This window comes from Pongo abelii, chromosome 9, assembly GCF_028885655.2.
Source record: "Pongo abelii isolate AG06213 chromosome 9, NHGRI_mPonAbe1-v2.0_pri, whole genome shotgun sequence".
Taxonomy (NCBI): domain Eukaryota; kingdom Metazoa; phylum Chordata; class Mammalia; order Primates; family Hominidae; genus Pongo; species Pongo abelii.
The window spans coordinates 5,990,974-6,013,025 of NC_071994.2; the positions used below are offsets into that span (position 1 = coordinate 5,990,974).

Consider the following 22,052-nt stretch of genomic DNA (forward strand, 5'->3'; position numbering starts at 1 on the left):
AAGTGACAGGCTTCCCCGCAGCTCTGCCCGAGTTCCATTGCTGGCTCTGCCACTCTGAGTGCTGGGCACTTGACTTTGTTTCTCAGTTTCCTCGTCTTTTTTTTTTTGGAGATAGAGTTTTGCTCTTATTGCCCAGGCTGGAGTGCAATGGTGCAATCTCGGTTCACTGCAACCTCCACCTCCCAGGTTCAAGCAATTCTCCTGCCTCAGCCTCCCAAGTAGCTGGGATTACGGTGTGTGCCACCACACCCGGCTAATTGTTTTGTATTTTTAGTAGAGACGGGGTTTCACCACGTTAGCCAGGCTGGTCTCAAACTCCTGACCTCAGGTGACCCACCCGCCTCGGCCTCCCAAAGTACTGAGAATACAGGTGTGAGCCACCACACCCGGCCTCCTCATCTACAAACTGGGGCCGCTAACCACCTGCCTTGGCACAGGGTTTCAGTGAGGATTAAATGAGTGCTCAGAACGATGCCTGGTGGTAGGCAGCACCCAGTAAACATCAACCTACAAAACTGGCCATTATTCCAATTCTCATCGTTACCCAACATTTTTATAAACCAGAAAGGTTGTTCAAAAAGCTCTCAAACTTGAAGTATACTTAAAAATAAATTAATTAATTAAAAAAAAAAAACTCTCCATGTGCCAAGATCCGCAATGACTCAAGCTGATGCAGATGATGATAAAAGATCCTTTTTCAGCCATTAAAAATGTAACTGGGCCGGGCACAGTGGCTCATGCCTGTAATCGTAGCACTCTGGAGGCCGAGGCAGGCGGATCAACTAAAGTCAGGAGTTTGAGACCAGACCAGTCAATGTGGTGAAACTCCATCTCTACTAAAAATACCAAAATTAGCCAGGCATGGTGGCGCACGACTATAATCTCAGCTATTCGGGAGGCTGAGGTAGGAGAATCACTTGAACCCGGGAGGCGGAGGTTGCAGGGAGCCAAGATCCCGCCCCTGCACTCCACACTCTAGCCTGGGTGACAGAGTGAGGCTCTGTCTCAAAAAAATAAAAATTAAAAAAAATTAAAAATGTAAGTGAATAATAATGTACAATGTTATATTCCACATCTCAGAAAATCAGTCATCTGTGTGCTGGACAAGTGCATCGTATCCATTAACCAGACTATCTGATTAGCCGTTAACACCTCAACCAGACGCTGAGCTCCTGACAGGCACAGACCGGGCCCGGGCCAACTCTAGGCCCCTGCATGGGTGTGCACACGGAGGAGCACGAGCACAGCAAGCGTGGTGAGCAAATAAACCCTGACCCAGGGCCTGGCCAACACGAAGTCTGCCACACCTCAGAGGGCTCCAGGAGCCTTTCTCAACAATCCAGGCTATGGTTCCTGCGCGTGCTCCCCAAGACTCATGGGGATGCTGGAAATCAAACAGGGGCAGTCCAAAGCTCAATCAATAAATGCTCAGTAATGCTCCTGCCTATCCCACCAGAACTGAGGCTGGAAGGCCACTGAGCACCCACTGAACACAACAGACCAGGAGCTGACGGGCTCTGACAGGGAAGTGGCATGTACTGCCCACCTTTAAGCCTTGTTTCACAGCTTGAAGAATTATCTCAACCACAGTCGTGGTTTTCCCAGTGCCAGGAGGTCCATGGATGATGGCAAGTTCTTTCTGCGACAGCGCAAATGAAACCGCTTCTTTCTGGGAGGTGTCCAGGCAGGTGTTGAAGAATGTCAGCGGGTCTGTGGAAGAAGCAGCAGCGTGAGACTCAGGTGCTCTGGGGAGCTCTGTGGGTGGGTGTTCCTCCCCAAAGAGTGTATACCCCCGGGAATGAGTGATGCCTGTCAGGAACACGCCGGACCTCCCCAGGGGCAACCCAATCAACACAAAATTAAGTCTGCTTTATTTTCACAAGGTTTCTCCTTGAACAGGAATCGGCAAACTGTGGGCCACATCCAGTCGGCTGCCGGTTTTGGTGAGATTCACTGGAGCACAGCCACGCCCATTCATTTACATACCATCTACGGCTGCCTGCTGTAGACGGTATGCATGATATGGCCCACAAAGTCAAAACATTCACAATCCATCCCTTTACGGAAAAACTCCTGCTCTAGAGTAACAGGAATGAAGGAAATGTTTCCTAGAGCATATTCGTTTCTAACATATTGTCCCTCTTTTAAGTACCCATAAAATGATAAAGACAAATGACAAAAAAAATGATTAACAAATTCTAGGATCGTGTTCTATTTTGAATTTTATGACCAAGACTAAAGACCTGCTTCTTTTTTTTTTTTTTTTTTTTTGAGACAGAGTCTCGCTGTGTCGCCCAGGCTGGAGTGTAGTGGCACGATCTCGGCTCACTGCAACATCCACCTCCCGGGTTCAAGCGATTCTCCTGCCTCAGCCTCCAGAGTAGCTGGAACTACAGTGCCTGCCACCACGCCCAGCTAATTTTTTGTATTGTTAGTAGAGATGGGGTTTCACCGTGTTGGCCAGGATGGTCTTGATCTCCTGACCTCATGATCTGCCAGCCTCAGCCTCCCAAAGTGCTGGGACTAAAGGTGTGAGCCACTGCACCTGGCCAAGACCTGCTTCTTATGCTGTGCTCTTGAGAGCAGGTGGTGGTGTGCTCAGCCCCGCAGCCATGGCATTCGCTACATGGTGCCCACTACGCAGAGACGCCTATCGGATAAGGAGCAACTCATAAGCAAAGGATGTTTGCTGACCCTGACTTGTGAGACTGAAGCCAACATGGAAGACGGCAGGGTGTGCAGCTAGTAACAGGCCATCGAACCCCACATTCTCGTGCTATAGCCAAGCCATTCCAGAGTCCCTAAGACACAGTAAATACATTTCTAATTCAGTTTCTGACGCATTGGAGCCCTTCAGTAAATATTTCATAGAAATAAAGCATTACTGAAATGTGAGTGCATTTAGAATTTCCAAAGGAAAATGCAGAAAGAAAATGAGTATTTAAAAATAACACATCTTGAGGGACTGCACACTGAAAGAGTGCTACAAAGTCATCCTGTGTGTTTGAAGCTAACACAACACTGGCTTGCCTAGCACAGTATGATAGAAAATAGCTGTGGGGTAACCCTTGCATGAGGCTTGGCCAAAGCCACTGCTTTACAAATGGGCCAAGTCCAATACTCACAGGGCTGTTAAATCATGGGCAGTGACTGGATGAGACAACAAACTCCTTCCAAAAATGACGTTCTCCAAGAACAGCGAAGGACATAAAAAGCGCACAGACCAGGCATGGTGGCTCATGCCTGTAATCCCAGTACTTTGGGAGGCTGAGGCAGGTAGATCACCTGAGGTCAGGAGTTCAAGACCGGCCTCACCAACATGGTGAAACCCCGTCTCTACTAAAAAATACAAAAATTAGCCGAGCATGGTGGCGGGCACCTGTAATCCCAACTACTTGGGAGGCTGAGGCAGGAGAGTCGCATGAACCCGGGAGGCGGACGTTGCGGTGAGCCGAGATAGCACCACTGCACTCCATTCTGGGTGACAGAGCAAGCCTCCATCTCAAAAAAAAAAAAAAAAAAAAAAAATTAAGATTTTTCCAACCTAAAATTGCTATCAAGCATAAAGTATGATCAGCTTTCTTCTATTTTCACAAAGTACTAAGCTAAAAGAAATATCCTTACATTTCAAAATAAAAGATTTATATATACTAAAAAGAACATTATTTTAAAACTCAATGGAGGCTGGGCATGGTAGCTCATGCCTGTAATCCCAACACTTGGGGAGGCTGAGATGAGTAGATCACTTGAGATCAGGAGTTTGAGAACAGCCTGGCCAACATGGCAAAACCCTGTCTCCACTAAAAATACAAAAATTAGCCAGGCGTGGTGGCGTGTGCCTGTAATCCCAGCTATTCAGGAGGCTGAGGCATGAGAATCACTTGAGCCTGGGAGGCGGAGGTTGCAGTGAGCCAAGATCATGCCACTATACTCCAATCTGGGTGACAGAGCGAGACTCCATCCGCCCCCACCGCCAAAAAAAAAAAATTTTAACTAAAAACTCAATGGGGCCAGGCGCGCGGTGGCTCAGGCCTGTAATCCCAGCACTTTGGGAGGTCAAGGCGGGTGGATCATGAGGTCAGGAGTTCGAGACCAGCCTGGTCAATATGGTGAAACCCCGTCTCTACTAAAAGTACAGAAATTAGCCAGGCGTGGTGGTGCGTGCCTGTAGTCCCAGCTACTTGGGAGGCTGAGGCAGAAGAATCACTTGAACCTGGGAGGCGGAGGTTGCAATGAGCCGAGATCATGCCACTGTACTCCAGCCTGGGCAACAGAGCAAGACTCTGTCTCAAAAAAAAAAAAAAAACCTCAATGGAGTGAGCCAGTTTATTAGGACTGAGTACAAGGAGGACGGTCCAGTTCATGCAAGGCCTTCCCAGACATTCCTACAAAGATATTCAGGGAGATTTCTTCTAGTCGTACTTTCTCAAACTCTTATTAAAATGGCCCAAGGTCACACTGTTCTCTATACTTTCAGTAGCGATTTCAACCAAAAAAGAAAACTCAGAAGTTCTTACGTATTTCACTGGCAGGACTGGGAGCAGATCTGCCAAAGAGCACTTCTATGAGTGAGGAGGCTGGGCCAGAATGATACTTCTTTAGAGCAATCAGGGCTCTGCCAAGGGAGAAAACTAAAATTAGAACACCAGCAATTCAGTGCCCGAGCCTCTGCCCCAAGGCTGCCACCAGCTCCCGTGAGGGCCACGCCCACACCACGACTTGTTGCCTCTTGTTGTCTCTTGTGCAACAGGCATGGTAGGAACGGCTTAGCCGTGTTGAAGGAAGACGGTACTTAGGATTTCCAGTCCCATGCACTTACTTTTTCAGTCGCCTGTAAGTGACATCATTGGCAAGTTTTAACAGTCTGTAGGAATTCTCTCGGTCCAAGCTCAACTGGAAATCGTGGGACTCATCAAAGGCCACCGTGACTGATTTCGGGGTGACCCGGGTCAGGATCCCGGTGGCCAGCTGACTGCCCTCATTAGCAGCATCGTACAGGCCCACGATATCACCTACAAAAAACAAAGACTCAGTTATGCAAGACACTGGGGAAAGCTTCAATATCACTTTATGTAATAAAATCCACTATACTTCAAATATTTTATCTTCGTTACTTTCTTTAGTAAATGCAATCAGTAACAGTTAAAAAAAAAAAAAAAAAGTTAGGCCGGGCACGGTGGCTCACGCCTATAATCCTAGTACTTTGGGAGGCAGAGGCAGGCAGATCATGAGGTCAGGAGATCGAGACCATCCTGGCTAACACAGTGAAAGTCCGTCTCTACTAAAAATACAAAAAATTAGACGGGCGTGGTGGCGGGTGCCTGTAGTCCCAGCTACTCGGGAGGCTGAGGCTGCAGTGAGCCAAGATTGCACCACTGAACTCCGGCCTGGGCGACAGAGTGAGACTCCATCTCAGAAAAAAAAAAATCTCAAACTCTGCTCAGGTCTGACTCCAACCTACAGGTTCCCCTCCTGGCCCTCTCCTCTCTCAATACCCTCATCTCATCTTCTCCAAATCCAGCTGGTATTCCAGTAATTGTTGGGCAAAAGTCTACGAAATCAAAATATGAAATTTAAAACTCCATCACCACCAAAACAAGGCAGAGACACTTTCATAGTAAAAAGTACAGCCCTGGCAACGCTGCTTCCTCCAGGCTTCCAGGGCTGTGGTTGTCTAACACAAGCGTCCCAGGCATGTGGTTAAGAAGCTTCTTCTAACTGCCCCTCCTTTCCAACCAGGCTGGCACAAGTTTAGCCAAAGCATGCTTGGCACAAGAAAGGGTTGGGAATACAGAAGTACACATACTGCATGTTTACCAGCTGGACCAAGGCTGCCCATTACATAGAAACAAAACGAGAGTCACGTGTAGTTTTTCTTTTGTTTTTGTTTGTTTTGAGACAGGGTCTCACTTTGCCCCCAAGCTAGAGTGCAGTGGCGTGACTTCAGCTCACTGCAGTCTCAACCTCCCAGGTTCAAGTGATCCTCCTGCCTCAGCCCATCAAGTAGCAGGAACTACAAGCGCACACGACCACGTCTGGCTAATTTTTCTATTTTTTTGCAGAGATGGGGTTTTGCCATGTTGCCCAGGCTGGTCTCGAACTCCTGAGATCAAGCGATCCACCCACCTTGGCCTCCCAAAGTGCTAGGATTACAGACACCCAGTCACGTGTAGTTTTTTAAGTTTTCTAGTAGCCATATTAAAAAATTTAAAAGACGCTGGGTGCACTGGCTCACGCCTTAATCCCAGCACTTTGGGAGGCCAAAGCAGGCGGATCACCTGAGGTTGGGAGTTCGAGACCAGCCTGACCAACATGGAGAAACCCCGTCTCTACTAAAAATACAAACTTAGCCAGGCATGGTGGCGCATGCCTCTAATCCCAGCTACTCAGGAGGCTGAGGCAGCAGAATCACTTGAACCCGGGAGGCGGAGGTTGCGGTGAGCCGAGATCACGCCATTGCACTCCAGACTGGGCAACAAGAGTGAAACTCTGTCTCAAAAAAAAAAAGAAATGGGTAAATTATTTTAATAAGATATTTTTTATTTAACCCAATATATGAAAAATATTATTTCAACATGTAATCAGTATTCAGAAAAATTACTCAAGATATTCCCAATTGTTTTTTAACATAATCTTCCAAATCTGGTGTGTATTCTGTATCTGCGGAAATTACGAGCCACACTTCAAACATTTGATGACCACGCATGGCTTATGGCTACCATTTTGGACAATGCTGATCTAGAGAACTAAAACCCACATCAATTGTTGGACTTCTGATTAACAGCTCTTCATTGCAATGCTTTATTCTCCAACTGGTCATTGTAATCCAGTCTTTACGAGGGTACACGGCGTGGTACCGTAAATTTCAATGTCTGTCTAGGTCAATACGCACACACCAGAAGTAAAGCTGTTACTGGGAAGAGCTGCTGCGGACCCGCATCGCCTGGGCTCAAAGGTGACCAGCAGCCGTCCGTACAGCCCAGTGCGCTGGCTGGATACCTGCAGCTTCAGCAAACACACGCCTCGGCTCTGGAGCTCTTTCGGAGAGATGTTCTCCTGCCAGGACCTGGAAGACACCCGGTATTGATGCTTCAGGATTTTTACCAGTTTCTACTTCCACCCACCCAGGAAAAGTAAAAGAGAAAGAAACATAGATAAAGATCTACTCACAGGCACCAAATATGTCCCAATGGAACTCTGAACCGGCTCCACTCCCAATCCCACTCCTCCTACATCCCCCTAGGGCAGTTAATGCCACAACCCTTCTCTCAGTTACCTGAGACAGATCTTTCAAACAGCATTCCCCTCTCTCCTCCCATCTGTCACTAAGTCCTATCAGGCCCTTCCCATTTCTCCCTGGACTTCTCTGCCTCTCATCCTGGCTGCCACAGCCCCGGTTCAAATCCACATCACTGCTCACCTGGATTAAACAGAGCCTCTCAACTACCTTACCTCTGGCCTCTCCACGTCCAATCAAAAGCAGGAGACCCAAGAGATCCTCCTAAAATGCAAATCTATTCGCCTCCCTCACCCGCTTAACCCCGCTGATGGCCCATCCTTCACACACAGAACAGAAGGCTAGCTCCTTAGCCAGGCCCTTCCCAGGCTCGCCCTGCCAGTCTGCTCAGCATCCTCAGAAAGAGCCACTGCCATGGGGGAGGACTCTGTCCTTGGCACTGTGCCGAGCACCTGACTGACAGGGGATCGTTTCATTCTCAGAGCAAGCCTGTGAGGTGGGAATCATCCCAGTTTTACAGATAAAGTAAGGCTCAGAGACAGAACCTGCAAAGTCACACAGCCATAAATGAAGCAGCTGGGATTCTAACAAACTCAACATAACTGCAAAAGCTCTCCATTGCCATGATCAAAAGCATCTCAGACAAATCCTACTGACATATGGCTGACTGCAAACTCTGGAAGCAGACTGCCTGACAGCAAATCGGGCTATAGTGTGTCACCCCGGGGCAAGCTACTTAACCCCTCTCTGTCTCCATCTCCTTAGACGGAAAATGACAGTAACAGAAACCTACACTGTGGCCAGGCACGGTGGCTCACGCCTGTAATCCCAACACTTTGGGAGTCCGAGGAGGGCAGACCACGAGGTCAGGAGATTGAGACCATCCTGGCCAACATGGTGAAAGCCCATCTCTACTAAAAATACAAAAACATTAGCCGGGCGTGGTGGTGTGCGCCTGTACTCCCAGCTACTCAGGGGGCTGAGGCAGGAGAATCGCTTGAACCAGGGAGATGGAAGCTGCAGTGAGCCGAGATCATGCCACTGCAATCCAGCCTGGGTGACAGAGAGAGACTCTGTCTGAAAAAAAAAAAAAAAGAAAGAAAGAAAGAAAAAGAAAAAAAAAAAAGAAACCTACATTGTAGGGTTGGCATGGGATGAGGTGTAAAAGAATTAACGCATGGAAAGTACGTGTTAGCTCTGATTGTTTTGGACAAGTAAATAGTCCCATTCGGAAACAAGCCCGGCTCTCACATGGCTCCCCACACCTCTCAGGACGGCTCCCCACCCCACCCCGCACCCACCAGCTTAACTCCAATTTTCCTTCAGGCACCACTCCCTCCTTGAAGCCACCACGAGCCTCCCCAGGGAAGGGCGTTCCTCCTCCAGGCTCTTTCCCCGCGACACGCACGTAGCCGGTCCTGGACGCGCTGGAGGGGAAGGGACTCTCTGCTCATGCCCAGCCCACCGTTGGCCGGATCGGGGGCAGCCAGTGCACCTGACTCATGCTGCCGGGGCCTGGCACAGAATGGGCGCAAACCACGTTTACTGCATGAATAAGGGAAAGGACTGCTAACCCGCTGCGTGTGGAACTGGGGTCGGGGCCAGGGCTCAGGAGTGCAAGCTTAGGGGGGTCTCGGGTCGGGAAATCAAAGTGCTTCTTAAGGGTCCCCAAACGGAACGCGGTATCCAGGAAGTAATGAGACTGACAACTCGGGAGGTGGCCCAGCAGGGGATGGACCGTCCCTGGTCCGGATTCGAAGGGTCGGAGATGAAATCCCCGGCCCAGGCTATGAGGCCGAGCCCCTCAGAGACTCTGCCCGGGGCACTGCGGGACCGACCGCGAGGGAGCGGCGCCGGCGGCCGCCCGTACCTGCGCTCCTCCACCTCCGCGTCTCTCTCGAGCTCCAGCAGGTCCAGCTGCTTGGTCACGAAGCTCTCCACAGCCGCCGAGGCCATCGCCGCCGCCGGCCTGGGCCCCGAGCCGCCGACGTCCCGCTTCTGCGCCGGGCCGGTGTTACAGCGGGACCGGTGTTCCCCGCCGGGCCCGTGCGTTACGCACGCGGTTCGCGTCGCTTCCGTTTCCGGCCGAGGCTGCGGGAAGATGGCGGCGGCCATGGCAGCATCTCCTCTGACGGTCACCTTAAGGCGACTGGCGTCCGCGTGCAGCCTCAGCATCCTGCGACCTTCGCGGCCCGGAGCAGGTGAGACCCGGGATATGGGAGGAGGGGAGGACGCAGAGCGAGCGCTACTACCTGCCGTCTCGCCACGTATGTGCCTGGGTCCGACCTGGTGCCTTGTGGGTTGATCGCATTTGTGGTGAATATAGCACGGGTTTTGGAGTCGGGGGAACACGGGTTCAGATTTTGATTCCTTCAGTTAGTAGCCTGAATACTGACAATAGCCCTTGAACTTTGGTATAGGCCCTATGTTACGGGGGAGCAGAGTGAGGCTCAGAGGAACTAGGTAACGTGCCCAGGGTCACACAACGGGGAGGTGGAAGAAGAGTGCTTCAGGCGCAGTCATTTCGGCTCCAAAGCCTGTGCTTCAATCACTGCCCCCAGGCTGCGAGCCGGTCTGAAAAATGATGATGGATTATCCTCGCCTAATCTGAACTTATTCAGCAAAAGAAACAGCCGTATTTAAGGCGCTGGGCTGATACGAGGCTCCAAAAAGGTTATGTTCGTTAAAAACTCTATAAATCTCTGCCTGAAAATGGTTGGAGTGTGTATTTGTGTGCACGAGTGTTTATGTACATTTTAAACCTAGGTCTCATGTCTCACCATGACCCCAAAAAATGGAAAACTGGATCTAACTCTATATTGGACGGTATTAAAAGAATTGTACCATAATTCCCAAAAGTTGGAAGCAACCCAGATGTCCTTCAGGAGATGAATGGTTACATAAACTGTAGCACATCCATACAGTAGAATATTATTCAGCAATAAAAAGAAATGAGTCATGAAGAGACATGGAGGAAACTTACATACGTATTACTAAGTAAAAGAAGCCAACCTGAAAAGGCTTGTATGTTTCCCACTATGACATTCTGGAAAAGGCAAATCTAAGGAGACAGTAAAAAAGATAGATGGGGAGTAAGAGGATTGGGGGAGAAAAGGATGAATAGGTGGAGTTCAGAGGATTTTTAGGGCAGTGAAACTATTCTGTATGATATAATGGTAGATACATGTCATTATAAGTTTGTCCAAATCCATAGAATGTACACTACCAAGGGTGAACCTCTAATGTAAACTATGGACTTTGGATAACGATGATGTGTCAATGTAGGTTCATGAGTTGTAAGGATTGTACCTCTCTGGTGAGGGATGTTGATAGGAAGCTGTGGGCACGTGGACAGGGGACATATGAGAACTCTCTGTACCTTCCACTCAATTTTGGTGTGAAACTAAAACTGCACTAAAAAATAAAGTCTATTAAGAAATTAATAATAATCACAGAGTTGGGCCAGAGGCAATGTAGATGCCAAAATTGGCCAGGAGTTGGTAACTGTTGAACCTGGAAAGGGATAATTGAGAGACAGTTCACTATTCTGTTCTCTTTACTTTTGTATGCTTGACATTTTCCATAATAAAACTTAGGTTTAAGTAGTCAGGAGAGTTTTTACAAAAGCAGTGGGACTTAATCCATTCTACCTACCTACATGAAACCACCCCTCCAATGCCATGTTCAAGTACAGACTCACGCATTAGGAGAGAAAGACACACAGTGAAGCGAGTAGAGACAAGGTGACCAAAATAGTGAGCAGCTGGGGCCTTGAAGAGTGAGCAAAGGAGACATGATGGAAGTACACAGTCACAGTCTCCAGGACGATCTAAAGGAAATCCTGCAGGAGAGGAAGGAGACTGTTTGTTCCCTGTGGACCAAAAGACAAAGCTAGAAGCAAATTAGGTACAGAAGCCTGCTAAGTTTTTAATAGTGGGATGGATTTGCCGATGGGTTGGCTGAGTAGTGTGCAAGAGAAGGGTCAAAACTGATGGAGGTTTGGGGCCTGAGCAACCGGGAGGATGAAGTTGCCCTCATGTGAGAGAGAGGAGTGTGGGAGAAGCAGGCATGGGAAGAAATGAGGAGCCTCTGGAGGTATGAGGTACTCGTCAGACACGAGTGGCTAAGGCAGATAGATAGGTGGGTATGCAAATCCAGGAGAGAAGCCCTGGCTGGAGGTGTAAACTTGGGAGTCACCAGCACATTGGGGGCGTTTAAATCCATCGGACTGCCGGCTGGATGCAGTCACCAGAGGAATGGCCATGGGCAGAGAAGAGGTCAAGGCCAAGGGTTGAGCCCCAGGCGCCCAAATGGGAGAGGAGAGGAGAAAGCAGCCGAGGAGATGCAAATGGGGAGCCAGTGCTAATGGGTGAACTTTAAAAAGGTGGTTTTTATGGTGTGTAAATTATAGCTGAGTTTCTTTAGAAGTGATTATTGAGAAACTATTCTCTGCTTTTTACACCTAAGCACTTATTTTGATCCCCTGTCTTCTCAGTAGATTGAAGGTCTTTGTTTCCTGGTGTATTCGTTATCTATGGTTACATCAGAAATTACCCCAAAACTTAGCAGCTTAAAACATTTATTAACTCACACCAGTTCTGAGAGTCAAGAACACAGAAGCAGCTTAAGTGGCTGGTTCTGGCTCAGGGTCTTAGCTTGCAGCAAGCAAGTCTGCAGGGGCTGTGGTTATCTCAAGACTCCGCTGTGCCAGCGGCTGGAGAATCTACCTGCAAGGTCGTTCCCGTGGGTGTTGGCGATAGGCCCAGTTCCCCGCCAAGTGGACCTCTAGGTAGGGCTGTTCACAGCAGGGCAGCCCTAAGGCCAGAGATCAGAGAGGGTGAGCAGAGGCATCCAAGATGGAAGTCCTAGTTGGTTATCACCTAATCCCAGAAGCCACATGCTAGCATGTCTGTCACTAGCTGTTGGACACACAGACCACTCCCAGGGGGCTGAGGGGTAAAAATAGCAGGAGGCGGGGCCCAGCAGGGCCATCTTGGAGGCTGCTCCCACACTTGGGCACAGATCAGCGTCTGAACCTACCGGGCACTTAGTCAAGGCATGAGTTAGTGGGCGGGTGGTTCTGGTCTCAGGCGCTTGTAGATGGTGTGGCAAACTGATCTCAACACATATAACCAGTAGCTGTAAGTGACGTTTTTGTAGTTTTGCTCACCTAGGTGTTTCTGTGGGCACGCTGTCATGCAGTGGTTCATACCACGTACCAGGAGCAGCAGCTGTGCATTTAGCATCATAAAGGGCAGTTTGCATTTGTAGTATTAATAGTAATGATCTGTGTTTCTCTTCTTCCCTCAGCCTCCCTTTGGTCTGCTTCTCGAAGGTTCAATTCACAGAGCACTTCATATCTACCAGGGTAATATCAAAATGTGGGTTTTGGTGCCTCTTTTCCTTCCATTTGTAGAACCGTCTTTCTAAAGTCAAAACTTCCTACCTTTTGGTTCTCAATAATATTTAAATTGCCTCTTTTGTTTTTAAGAGACAGAGTTTCACTATGTTTCCCAGACTAGTTTTGAACTCCTGGCCTAAAGTGGTCCTCCCGCCTCAGCCTCCTGAGTAGCTGGGATTACAGGCATGCACCACCACTTTTGGCTTTAACTTTTTTGACGGTATTTTTCTCAGACCCTTAAAAGAAGACGTAACTGCAAGAGACCAAAGAGAAATTCCGTATGTGTTTGCTCTCTTTTATTATGGAGGAGCTTGAAGTCTTAACTCAAGATTTCTGATGAGGAAGGTTGTATCAGAGTCTCTAAGAGAAACTCATTATTTGAAAAAGCACATGCAGTGTTAAAATTTTATACTTGAGAAAACATTTTTAGGTATCATAAACTGCGGAAAACATTCGACAAAGTTCCACTCACTGGTGGGAGACACAGGAGCAGTGCAGGGATAGCAGTTACTGTAGGGACCCCCCAGGGTGCAGTTCCGGCTGCCCCTCACAGCCTGGGATGCCAGGCTTCTGCAGGATGGAAGTAGTGTTCATTTCTATCTGCATGGGTGTTGGAGAGGATTAAGTAAATGTATACATTTAAAGTGCTTAGAACAGTGCTTGGCATACAGTCAGCACTCACAAAACACTGGCTGCTGTAACTGCTGCTGGGACTCCAGGGATCCTCCGCAGTGGGGAGATATGGGAGTCTTTTTTGCTTCTCAAAGAAGTGGCAAAACATTCTGAGCGTAGGAAGAAGTTGTAAGTGAGCATGTGGGTAGGTTGTGCTTACCAGGGTCTGTGTCCTGTGTGAGAGGTTATAGCACCTTCCTGCCAGCGTGTTCTTCTCACACTGGGCACAGCTGGACCCATATGGGGAGACTAGACATCAAACAGGTCAAAGACATTTTGTAGAGAGCAGCACCTTCCTTGTCCTCCTTGTCTCTCAAGGTTATTGACCAACCACAGACCACGGAGTTCATGTCTCTAGGAGCTCCAAGCCCTACCCCACTGGGAAAGCTTTCGTTCCTCTCCCAGATTCGTGTGGAGCCCCTCCTGCGCACCAGCCAGCAGGATAGGTGGACCTGGTCCTTGGTGTGGAGGCCGGCACGTTTTGCATATGGAGCAAGCTGTTTTCTTCCTCCTAATGCAACCCTGGAGTAGAAAGACTGAAATTTTACTTTGCAGTGGCAGCAGCAATAAAAGCTTAAAAACAGTTCTGAATAATTCGGTTTGGGATCTACCTACCCTCCCTCTTTATAGACTACAGAAAGAAAGACCCCACCTCCTTTTGAATCTAGGCCCCCCTTTCTTTCCTCCCTTCTCCCCCCCACCTACCTGAGGCTGAGAGTTAGGAAATGAAGAACATCTTGGGCTGGGCATGTTGGCTCATGCCTGTAATCCCAGAACTTTGGGAGGCCAAGGTGGGCGGATCACTTGAGGCCAGGAGTTCGAGACCAGCCTGGCCAATGGGGCAAAACCCCATCTCTACTAAAAATACAAAAATTAGCCAGGTGTGGTGGCATGTGCCTGTAACCCTAGCTACTAAGGAGACTGAGGCAGGAGAATCGCTGGAACCCTGGAGGCAGAGGTTGCACCGAGCTGAGATCACGCCACCGCACTCTAGCCTGGGTGACAGAGCGAGACTCCATCTCAAAAAAAAAAGGCATTGCCCGCACCAAGCTTGGCATCCTGAGGGTGAGGAGGGGAAGTGGCTGGGGACCGCAGTGCTATAGCTGCTGGGACTGAGCACTCCTAACACCCGACCCTCACTGGCCGTGCTGGGGCCAGCTGTGAACAGTAGCCATCTAACCCTAACACAGCCCTTTCAGGTGGGGGCTTGTTTTCCCATTTGCTCAGTTGCAGACACCAGGACACAGAATTGTCTGGGGTTCCGAGCCAGTTCTGCCTGGCACTCACCTGGGTGTGAAGGAAGAGCAGGCACCTACCTGGGAGGAGGTGGAGGTGGAGCAGGGAACGTCATGGTCCTGTTTGAGCAGGATGTGGTGAAGGGTCATCGGAGCTGCCATTCCAGGGCCACTGGATGCCAACGGAGGCGGGAGAGCTGCTGGCCCTGTGTCCCAGGTTATGGGGAAAGTAGAGGGCTGGGCATTTCAGCCGGTGCCTCCAAGATAAATGTGCCCCAAGACACCACAAGCCCAGCCTTCTTGGATGGGCACCCTTCCAGCACTGAGAAGTACCCAAGTGAGGGCTCTTTCACAGAACGCTGAGAGTTCCTGCTTTGATTATTGAATGATGAGCCATTGTTCCCTGTGGCTCTAAAAGGATACAGGGAGCCTGTCCTCAGGGTTACCCCAGAGGGGTGGGGCCTGTCTTAAAGAGCGAGCCTTTTGTTGCCCAGGATCCCTTCCTAACATTTGTGCATGGCCATTTCTTAGAGGATTTGAGCTGCCTTTTCAGGTGCTTGTGACATTTGTCTACGAAATGTGTTTTACAGATATGTTCCTAAAACATCCCTGAGTTCACCACCTTGGCCAGAAGTTGTTCTGCCAGACCCAGTTGAGGAGACCAGACACCATGCAGGTAAGACCTCCCTGCGAGACAGAAGCTAGAGGGCACCACTCAGACCCTGCTGCAGTCACCCACAGAGGTTGTCACCAGGCCACAGAACGAGGCTTCATGTTTGCAGATGCTCCCAGACACAGCACAGTGCCAGCACTCATGTCCATTTTCACCAGTTAACACCAGAATTTCAGATGTTTTTCATTAACTACTCCTTGAACACCTGCCACACTGCAGGCAGGTGGCATAAGTGAGGGCAGGGGGCCCCTGCTCCATCTCGTTTTCCGCTGTTGGTGGGTGCAGCGACAGCTCTCCCCAGTTAGCACAGTTAAGCACAATTACTGGAAGCCGGTGCCACCCGGGCTGTTGGAGAAACATGCAGGGGTATCAGGACTTATGTCAACCTGGAGCACGTGTCAGAAGGGACAGGATCATTAGCCACTCTTGCCATGATCCTCGCTTTCCAGAACACTGGAAATCAAGATCCTCATGTGGAATCTTCTTATATGTTAAAGACTGTTTGAGATTCCGTGTGAGTGAAACAAGTCCGCCGAGAGTTTCGCCCTCGGTGCTGGTGCTTCTGGTGTTGACAGTGTTTCCAGGGCAGGCACTCTGTCGTCCCTTCTGTGTGTCTCGCCCTCGGTCAGGCCGGGGGATCGGTGCCCATTAAATGCTTGTTCAGAGTAAACGGTGCAGGAGAGAGGGGACTGTGACCTGAGTCAGAGCAGAGATAACACGAACTGAGCGAGGAGCCCCCGTGGGTGGGATATGGGGTTGGGATATGGGGGGCTCCTCATTGCAAAGTCCTCTCCTTTCGCTTCTCAGGGTTTTGCACACTTCTGGTCTGCTGGCTCCTCATTCTCATTCGAATGAACCAGGTGGAGGGTTTTGCCCACCCTAGAGTTGTAGAAACCTAGCCAGGCGTGCGGAGTGCTTAGGCGAGGGAGTTGCATGAGGCAGTTTGGGTGTTCTCTGCAGTCTTGGGGAGCTTCCGTCTGTGAAAGCTCCACGTGCCACGGTGCTGGTGCTCCTAAAGCAGCAGATTGACCCTGTGCCTGCCCTTGTGCCTGCAGAGGGTGGAGCAGGGGCTGGGCCGCCAGCAGTGAGGTGCTCACAAGGGGTGCTGGGTGTCAGGTCCACCCTAGGGCCCCACCACCAGGAGCTGCACATCACACTGCAGTGCGTTGGGGAGCAGGTGAGGGTGACTGCCCACCCACCCGCCTTCCCCTGCAGAGGTTGTGAAGAAGGTGAATGAGCTGATCGCCATGGGGCAGTATGGCAGGCTCTTTGCCGTGGTGCATTTTGCCAGCCGCCAGTGGAAGGTGACCTCTGAAGACCTGATCTTAATTGGAAATGAACTAGACCTTGCGTGTGGAGAGAGAATTCGACTGGAGAAGGTGAGACCACCGAGCTTCCCTGGATATTCAGGGGCTCAGCCACCAAGTATGTAATCCCCACACCCCAGCTCACACGGAGGAGGGACCCCCGCCGACCCCGTCTCAGGTGGAGGCCAACAAAGCTGAGGCTCAGAAGGGAGTTTAGGGGGCGCCCATAGTGGGGCTGGGGTCCAAGGGCAGGGCAGGCTTCCGCTACTCTGAGGGCAGCACCTGGCCCAGCAGGTCTGCTTCCTGGAGAAAGGGAGACGGCACATTAAACAGTGCTGAGGGCAGAAACGTGTCTTTATGGTGTTCCAGTCTTATTAATGTATTCCCATAGAACAATGCTTGATTGCAGAGATACTAAAAATCCCGGCTAAGGATGTAGTGCACTTCCTAGCCCCTGTCTGTGAGGAAAAAACTGTTAAGTTTCTGCTAACACACTACTCTGCCATTAGCTTTGACAGCTGCTGCTGTTTTTAAATAGTAAACATTGGTTGACAGGCATTTCCCTGGGTGCTAATTTACCTCAGCGACCATTCAGAACTGCATGGTCTAGGCCCGGCATGGTGGCTCACACTGGTGACCCACCACATTGGGAGGCCAAGGTGGGGGATTGCTTGAACTCAGGAGTTCAAGACTAGCCTGGGCAACATAGTGAGACCTCAGAGACCTCATCTCTACTAAAATTCCAAACAATTTGCCGGGCATGGTGGCACACACATGTAGTCCCAGCTATTTGTGGGGCTGAAGTAGGAGGATCATTTGAGCCTGGGAAGTTGAGGCTGCAGTGAGCCGTGACTGGCCACTGCACTCAAGCCTGGGCAACACAGCGAGACCCTGTCTCAAAAAAAACTGCATGGTTTGTCTGTTTATTATTATTTTTCAGACTCAGTCTCGCTCTGTTACCTAGGCTGGAGTGCATTGGCGCAGTCTTGGCTCACTGCATCCCCCACCTCCTGGGTTCAAGCGATTCTCCTGCCTCAGCCTCCCGAGTAGCTAGGATTACAGGCACATGTCACCACGCCCTGCTAATTTTTATATTTTTAGTTGAGATGGGGTTTCACCATATTGGTCAGGCTGGTCTCGAACTCCTGACCTCAGGTGATCCACCCGCCTCGGCCTCCCAAAGCACTGGGATTATAGGCATGAGCCAACGTGCCTGGCCAGTCTGTTTATTTAGCTAGGCATTTCTAACCTTCAGCTATGATTCTATTTACTGGGGGCGTCTATTTGATTTTTGCCTACTCTTTTTTTTTTTTTTTTTTTTTGAGAAGGAGTTTTGCTCTCGTTGTCCAGGCTGGAGTACAGTGGCACGATCTCGGCTCACCGCAACCTCTGCTTCCCGGTTTCAAGTGATTCTCCTGCCTCAGCCTCCTGAGTAGCTGGGATTACAGGCATGTGCCACCACACCTGGCTAATTTTGTATTTTTAGTAGAGATGGGGTTTCTCCATGTTGGTCAGGCTGGTCTTGAACTCCCGACCTCAGGCAGTCTGCCTGCCTCAGCCTCCCACAGTGTTGGGATTACAGGCGTGAGCCACCACGCCCGGCCTGCCCACTCTTTTTGTAAAATTATAATTACCTCTGCAACAGGTAATTTTTCTGGGATGCTTAATTATCAATATAAGTTACATGGTTTTCTTTATGAATTAAAGCTCCTCCTCTGAAGGGCAGACCTTTGCATATTTGAAACATTTCACATTAACAAAAAATTCTAGAAAGCCCCTCCTAAGCAGATTGCTTTTTATAACAGGAAACCCAGTGGGAGTGCGCATGTCATGCTGAAACAAACTCTAAAAGTACTTATTATTTGTCACTATCTAATATGCGTGTCTGCTGAGTTTGTTATATGATATACTTTGTCTCTAGACATTTAAGTTGAGTATGATTGGATTTTTTCTTATCAGTAAAATTTAAGATGATCTCCAACATCTAATAAAAACACTGTGGGCCGCGCGTGGTGGCTCACGCCTGTAATCCCAGAGCTTTGGGAAACCGAGGCGGGCAGATCACCTGAGGTCAGTTTGAGACCAGCCTAGCCAACATGGTGAAACCCCGTCTCTAATAAAAATACCAAAAAAAATTAGCCGGGGTTGGTGGCAGGCGCCTGTAGTCCCAGCTACTCAGGGGGCTGAGGCAGGAGAATCGCTTGAACCTGGGAGGCAGAGGTTGCAGTGAGCCGAGATCATGCCACTGCACTCCAGCCTGGGCGACAGAGCGAGACTCCGGCGCTCAAAAAGAAGAAAGAACACTGTTGCATTTGGAAGGCAAAGATGTCTTCATCTGCAGCCACACTTGGTGTCGTGATTTCCCAGCATTGAGAATGGTTGCCTGGCTCTTGAGAATTTTGCAATCATTAAAAGAATACAGGAGAGCCTCAATCATTGCAATATTAGCAGAACTGTAAACTGCGCCAAGAGACACGATGGTATGATTTGTGCTTTTTCTCTCTATGTTATGTTTTGATAGAAAGGGTTTTCCTTTTTTCTTTGAGACGGAGTCTCACTCTGTCGCCCAGGCTGGAGTGCAGTGGCGCAATCTTGGCTCACAGTGAGCTCCGCCTCCCGGGTTCATGCTGTTCTCCTGCCTCAGCCTCCTGAGTAGCTGGGACTACAGGTGCACGCCGCCATGCCCGGCTAATTTTTTGTATTTTTTTAGTAGAGACGGAATTTCACCGTGTTAGCCAGGACGGTCTCCATCTCCTGACCTTGTGATCCACCCGCCTTGGCCTCCCAAAGTGCTGGGATTACAGGCGTGAGCCACCGCGCCCGGCCGGAGATAGAAAGGGTTTTTGAAGTCACCGTTGGTATGAGGATTACAGCAGCTATCTGGATGCATATCCATGGTATCTAATAATCAAATTGTGTGTCTCCTGCCTCTGAGGGTTGGAGCGTTTCCCTCAGGCAGCCCCACGGCTGTGCAGTGCTGCCACTTGTCAGCTTACAGCCCCGGTTGTAGATATTAAAGAGATCATTAGACAGCAAATGAAATTCATGTCACAATGTTTTCAGTCTTTCTCATTTTGTGTGGTGTTCACATCACTACCTGTTATTAGCGACTGTTCTCTTACTCATCGTAATGAGCCACTGATTAAACACGCCTGTTGAATTTTTTCAGGTCCTGCTGGTTGGGGCAGACAACTTCACACTGCTTGGCAAGCCACTCCTCAGGTAATGGTTGTGAAGTGCTGGGCTTTGTCTGGGGCTCCAGGGCTGGACATGCAGACAGTGGTCACAGTGCAATTAGGCCAGGTGGGGGGTTGCATTCATATTCTTTGTTGACACCAAACACAACATGTATACTTAATAATAGTGGACATTGAGGGCCCATGAGAACATCCAGACCAAATTATTGGTCTCTTGCTGTTTCCTGACAGTGTGGTCCTCTTAAGATTTGTTCAGACTCCCTGGAACTGTTCTTCGTGGTTCTTTTTCATGGTTTTCAAAATGTTTCCATTGAGGGCGTATTACTTTTATAATCAACAAAAGAGAAAGTATAACTTCATTTTAGAAATTCTCACCTAAGGCATTTGAAAAATAATCCAAAAGGTACATGATTGTTGATTTTTCGTCCTTCTAGAAAGGATCTTGTGCGAGTGGAGGCCACAGTCATTGAAAAGACAGAATCATGGCCAAGAATCATTATGAGATTCAGGAAAAGGAGAAACTTCAAGAAGAAAAGAAGTAAGTAGAGAAAGTACCACTGGGCCCGGTTGCACGGTGCTGGTTGTCCAGGCGCATGCAGACACAGGGTGTGGGGCACGTGGGTCTCAGGACAGGAAGCCCAGGCAGGTCTCAATCTGGCTTCCACTGCCCACTTGCCACCCTCATCCTAGAGGGAGCACCCAGAGGGTCCAGCCTCACTCCCCTTCTCCACGCTCCACGCGTGACCCCACCTCACTCCCCTTCTCCTCCACCCTCCGCGCGTGAACTCACCTCACTCCCCTTCTCCACCCTCCGCGCGTGAACTCACCTCACTTCCCTTCTCCTCCACCCTCCACACGTGACCCCACTTTGTTCCAACCCATGACGCCTAGCACTGCCCCCAAAGCAGCAGTGAATCCGCGAGCAGGCCTAGGGCTGTCCTAGCAGATCTGCACTGAGGACAGCCCCCACAGTGGGCATCCTGAGGGATGGCACCCACGGGGCATGGGCCACACAGCTGAGCGGCTGCAGAATTCTGTCCCTCACAGCTCTTGTTATAACTGCACTTGCCGGCCTAAACCACCAACAGTGGGCATAGTTAAATATACCCAGAATACTGGTATTGGCGGTCACCTTAGAGTCAGTTGGGTGCAGGAGCCTCTCGTGTACCTTATGACACTTCCAGGTGGCCTCGAGGTCACTCAGGTGGGGCCATCCTCCCACGCATTCCAGAAGTCATGGCATAGACAGTGTGGGAGGAGAGGTGAGGTGCCAGCGCAGGGCACTCCTGGCCACGAGGCGTCTGGTGTCCCAGCCTCTGCACCTGCCGACAGAGTGAACGGACAAGCTAGCGAGGCAGTCAGTGCACACCTGGCGATAAACACGGCCATGTGCAGCAGGGGACGTTGCCGGGGTCGCGCTGGCTGGGGAGGGCTGTGTGCAGAGCCCCTGCTGTAACTGATGACAACAGTCAGAGTCTGTGGTCAAGCCTGTGACATCCTTTCTTTCAGTTGTCACGACCCCGCAGACTGTCCTCCGGATAAACAGCATTGAGATTGCTCCGTGTTTGTTGTGATTACCGAGTTAATACTTACAAAAGGATAAAAATAAACTCCTGCTTCCCAAGGAGCCCAGGTTTCTGTGTTGTGGTTTAAAGCCGTGCATGCCTGTTGTAGATAGTTTAGCTGGAGCAGCATGTCTGTAAGCACCAGCCCCCAAGCCAGAGAAAACAGGAACTCGGGGAGAATGACAAGCATGGCCCTCCCAGGGCTGGATAAATAGTATTCTTGGCAGCCCTCCACCCCATGCGGCGGCGGCAGGGCCCAGGGGAGCGGGGCGGGGACGCAGCTGGGACTTGGAGCTGACATCAAGAGAGGCGCAACCTAGATTCCACGAGATGGACAAGAACAGCAAATTCCATCTGAGTAATCGAAACAGATCTGTCGCCAGCGGGGCTTTTGTAAGGCTGGGGTTCAGAGCAGGTGGCCTCAGGTCCCTGCTCCTGGCCCTTCTGCCTCACACAGTCAAGCAGGGGCAGGGATCACAGTGCAGGGGGAGTGACACAGCACAGCAGGGACCCAGGAGGGCTGGGCAGGACAGGAGGAGGGACAGCTGGGGAGTGGGCACAGCACATTCTGGGAACTGACAACAGCAGGGACAGAGCAGAGGCCCAGGCTGTGCTGAACTCAGTCTTGGAAGTAGCAGGCAGTCCCAGGGGGCTGGGGCTGCTGGAATCAATAGGGGTGGCTGAGGCAGGCAGCAGGGCCTGCTGGGAGCTACCCAGGTGAGAAGGCACAGGGTCCTGGAGCCAGAGTGGCGTAGGAACCAGCAA

General features: G+C 50.1%; 2 protein-coding genes across 2 annotated transcripts in view; one reads left to right on the forward strand and one right to left on the reverse strand.

Annotated features, from left to right (window-relative positions):
- Window positions 1–9,432, reverse strand: part of IGHMBP2 (immunoglobulin mu DNA binding protein 2) — a 36,849-nt gene extending 27,417 nt beyond the window's left edge. Inside the window, exons 1-5 of the mRNA XM_024255296.3 lie at window positions 9,108–9,432; window positions 6,897–7,066; window positions 4,820–5,012; window positions 4,518–4,615; window positions 1,547–1,710 (exon numbers count right to left, since the gene is read on the reverse strand). Of these exons, the coding sequence (XP_024111064.3) occupies window positions 1,547–1,710; window positions 4,518–4,615; window positions 4,820–5,012; window positions 6,897–7,066; window positions 9,108–9,412 (930 nt within the window). The 5' untranslated portion in view covers window positions 9,413–9,432. The remainder of the gene's footprint in view (window positions 1–1,546; window positions 1,711–4,517; window positions 4,616–4,819; window positions 5,013–6,896; window positions 7,067–9,107) is intronic.
- Window positions 9,433–12,552: 3,120 nt separating this feature from the next.
- Window positions 12,553–21,349, forward strand: MRPL21 (mitochondrial ribosomal protein L21). Its single transcript, XM_063728362.1, has 6 exons — window positions 12,553–12,618; window positions 15,136–15,221; window positions 16,434–16,597; window positions 19,695–19,747; window positions 20,157–20,260; window positions 21,232–21,349. The coding sequence occupies exons 3-6, from the start codon at window positions 16,466–16,468 to the stop codon at window positions 21,294–21,296; spliced, it is 354 nt and encodes a 117-aa protein (XP_063584432.1). The 5' UTR covers window positions 12,553–12,618; window positions 15,136–15,221; window positions 16,434–16,465; the 3' UTR covers window positions 21,297–21,349.
- Window positions 21,350–22,052: the final 703 nt, after the last annotated feature.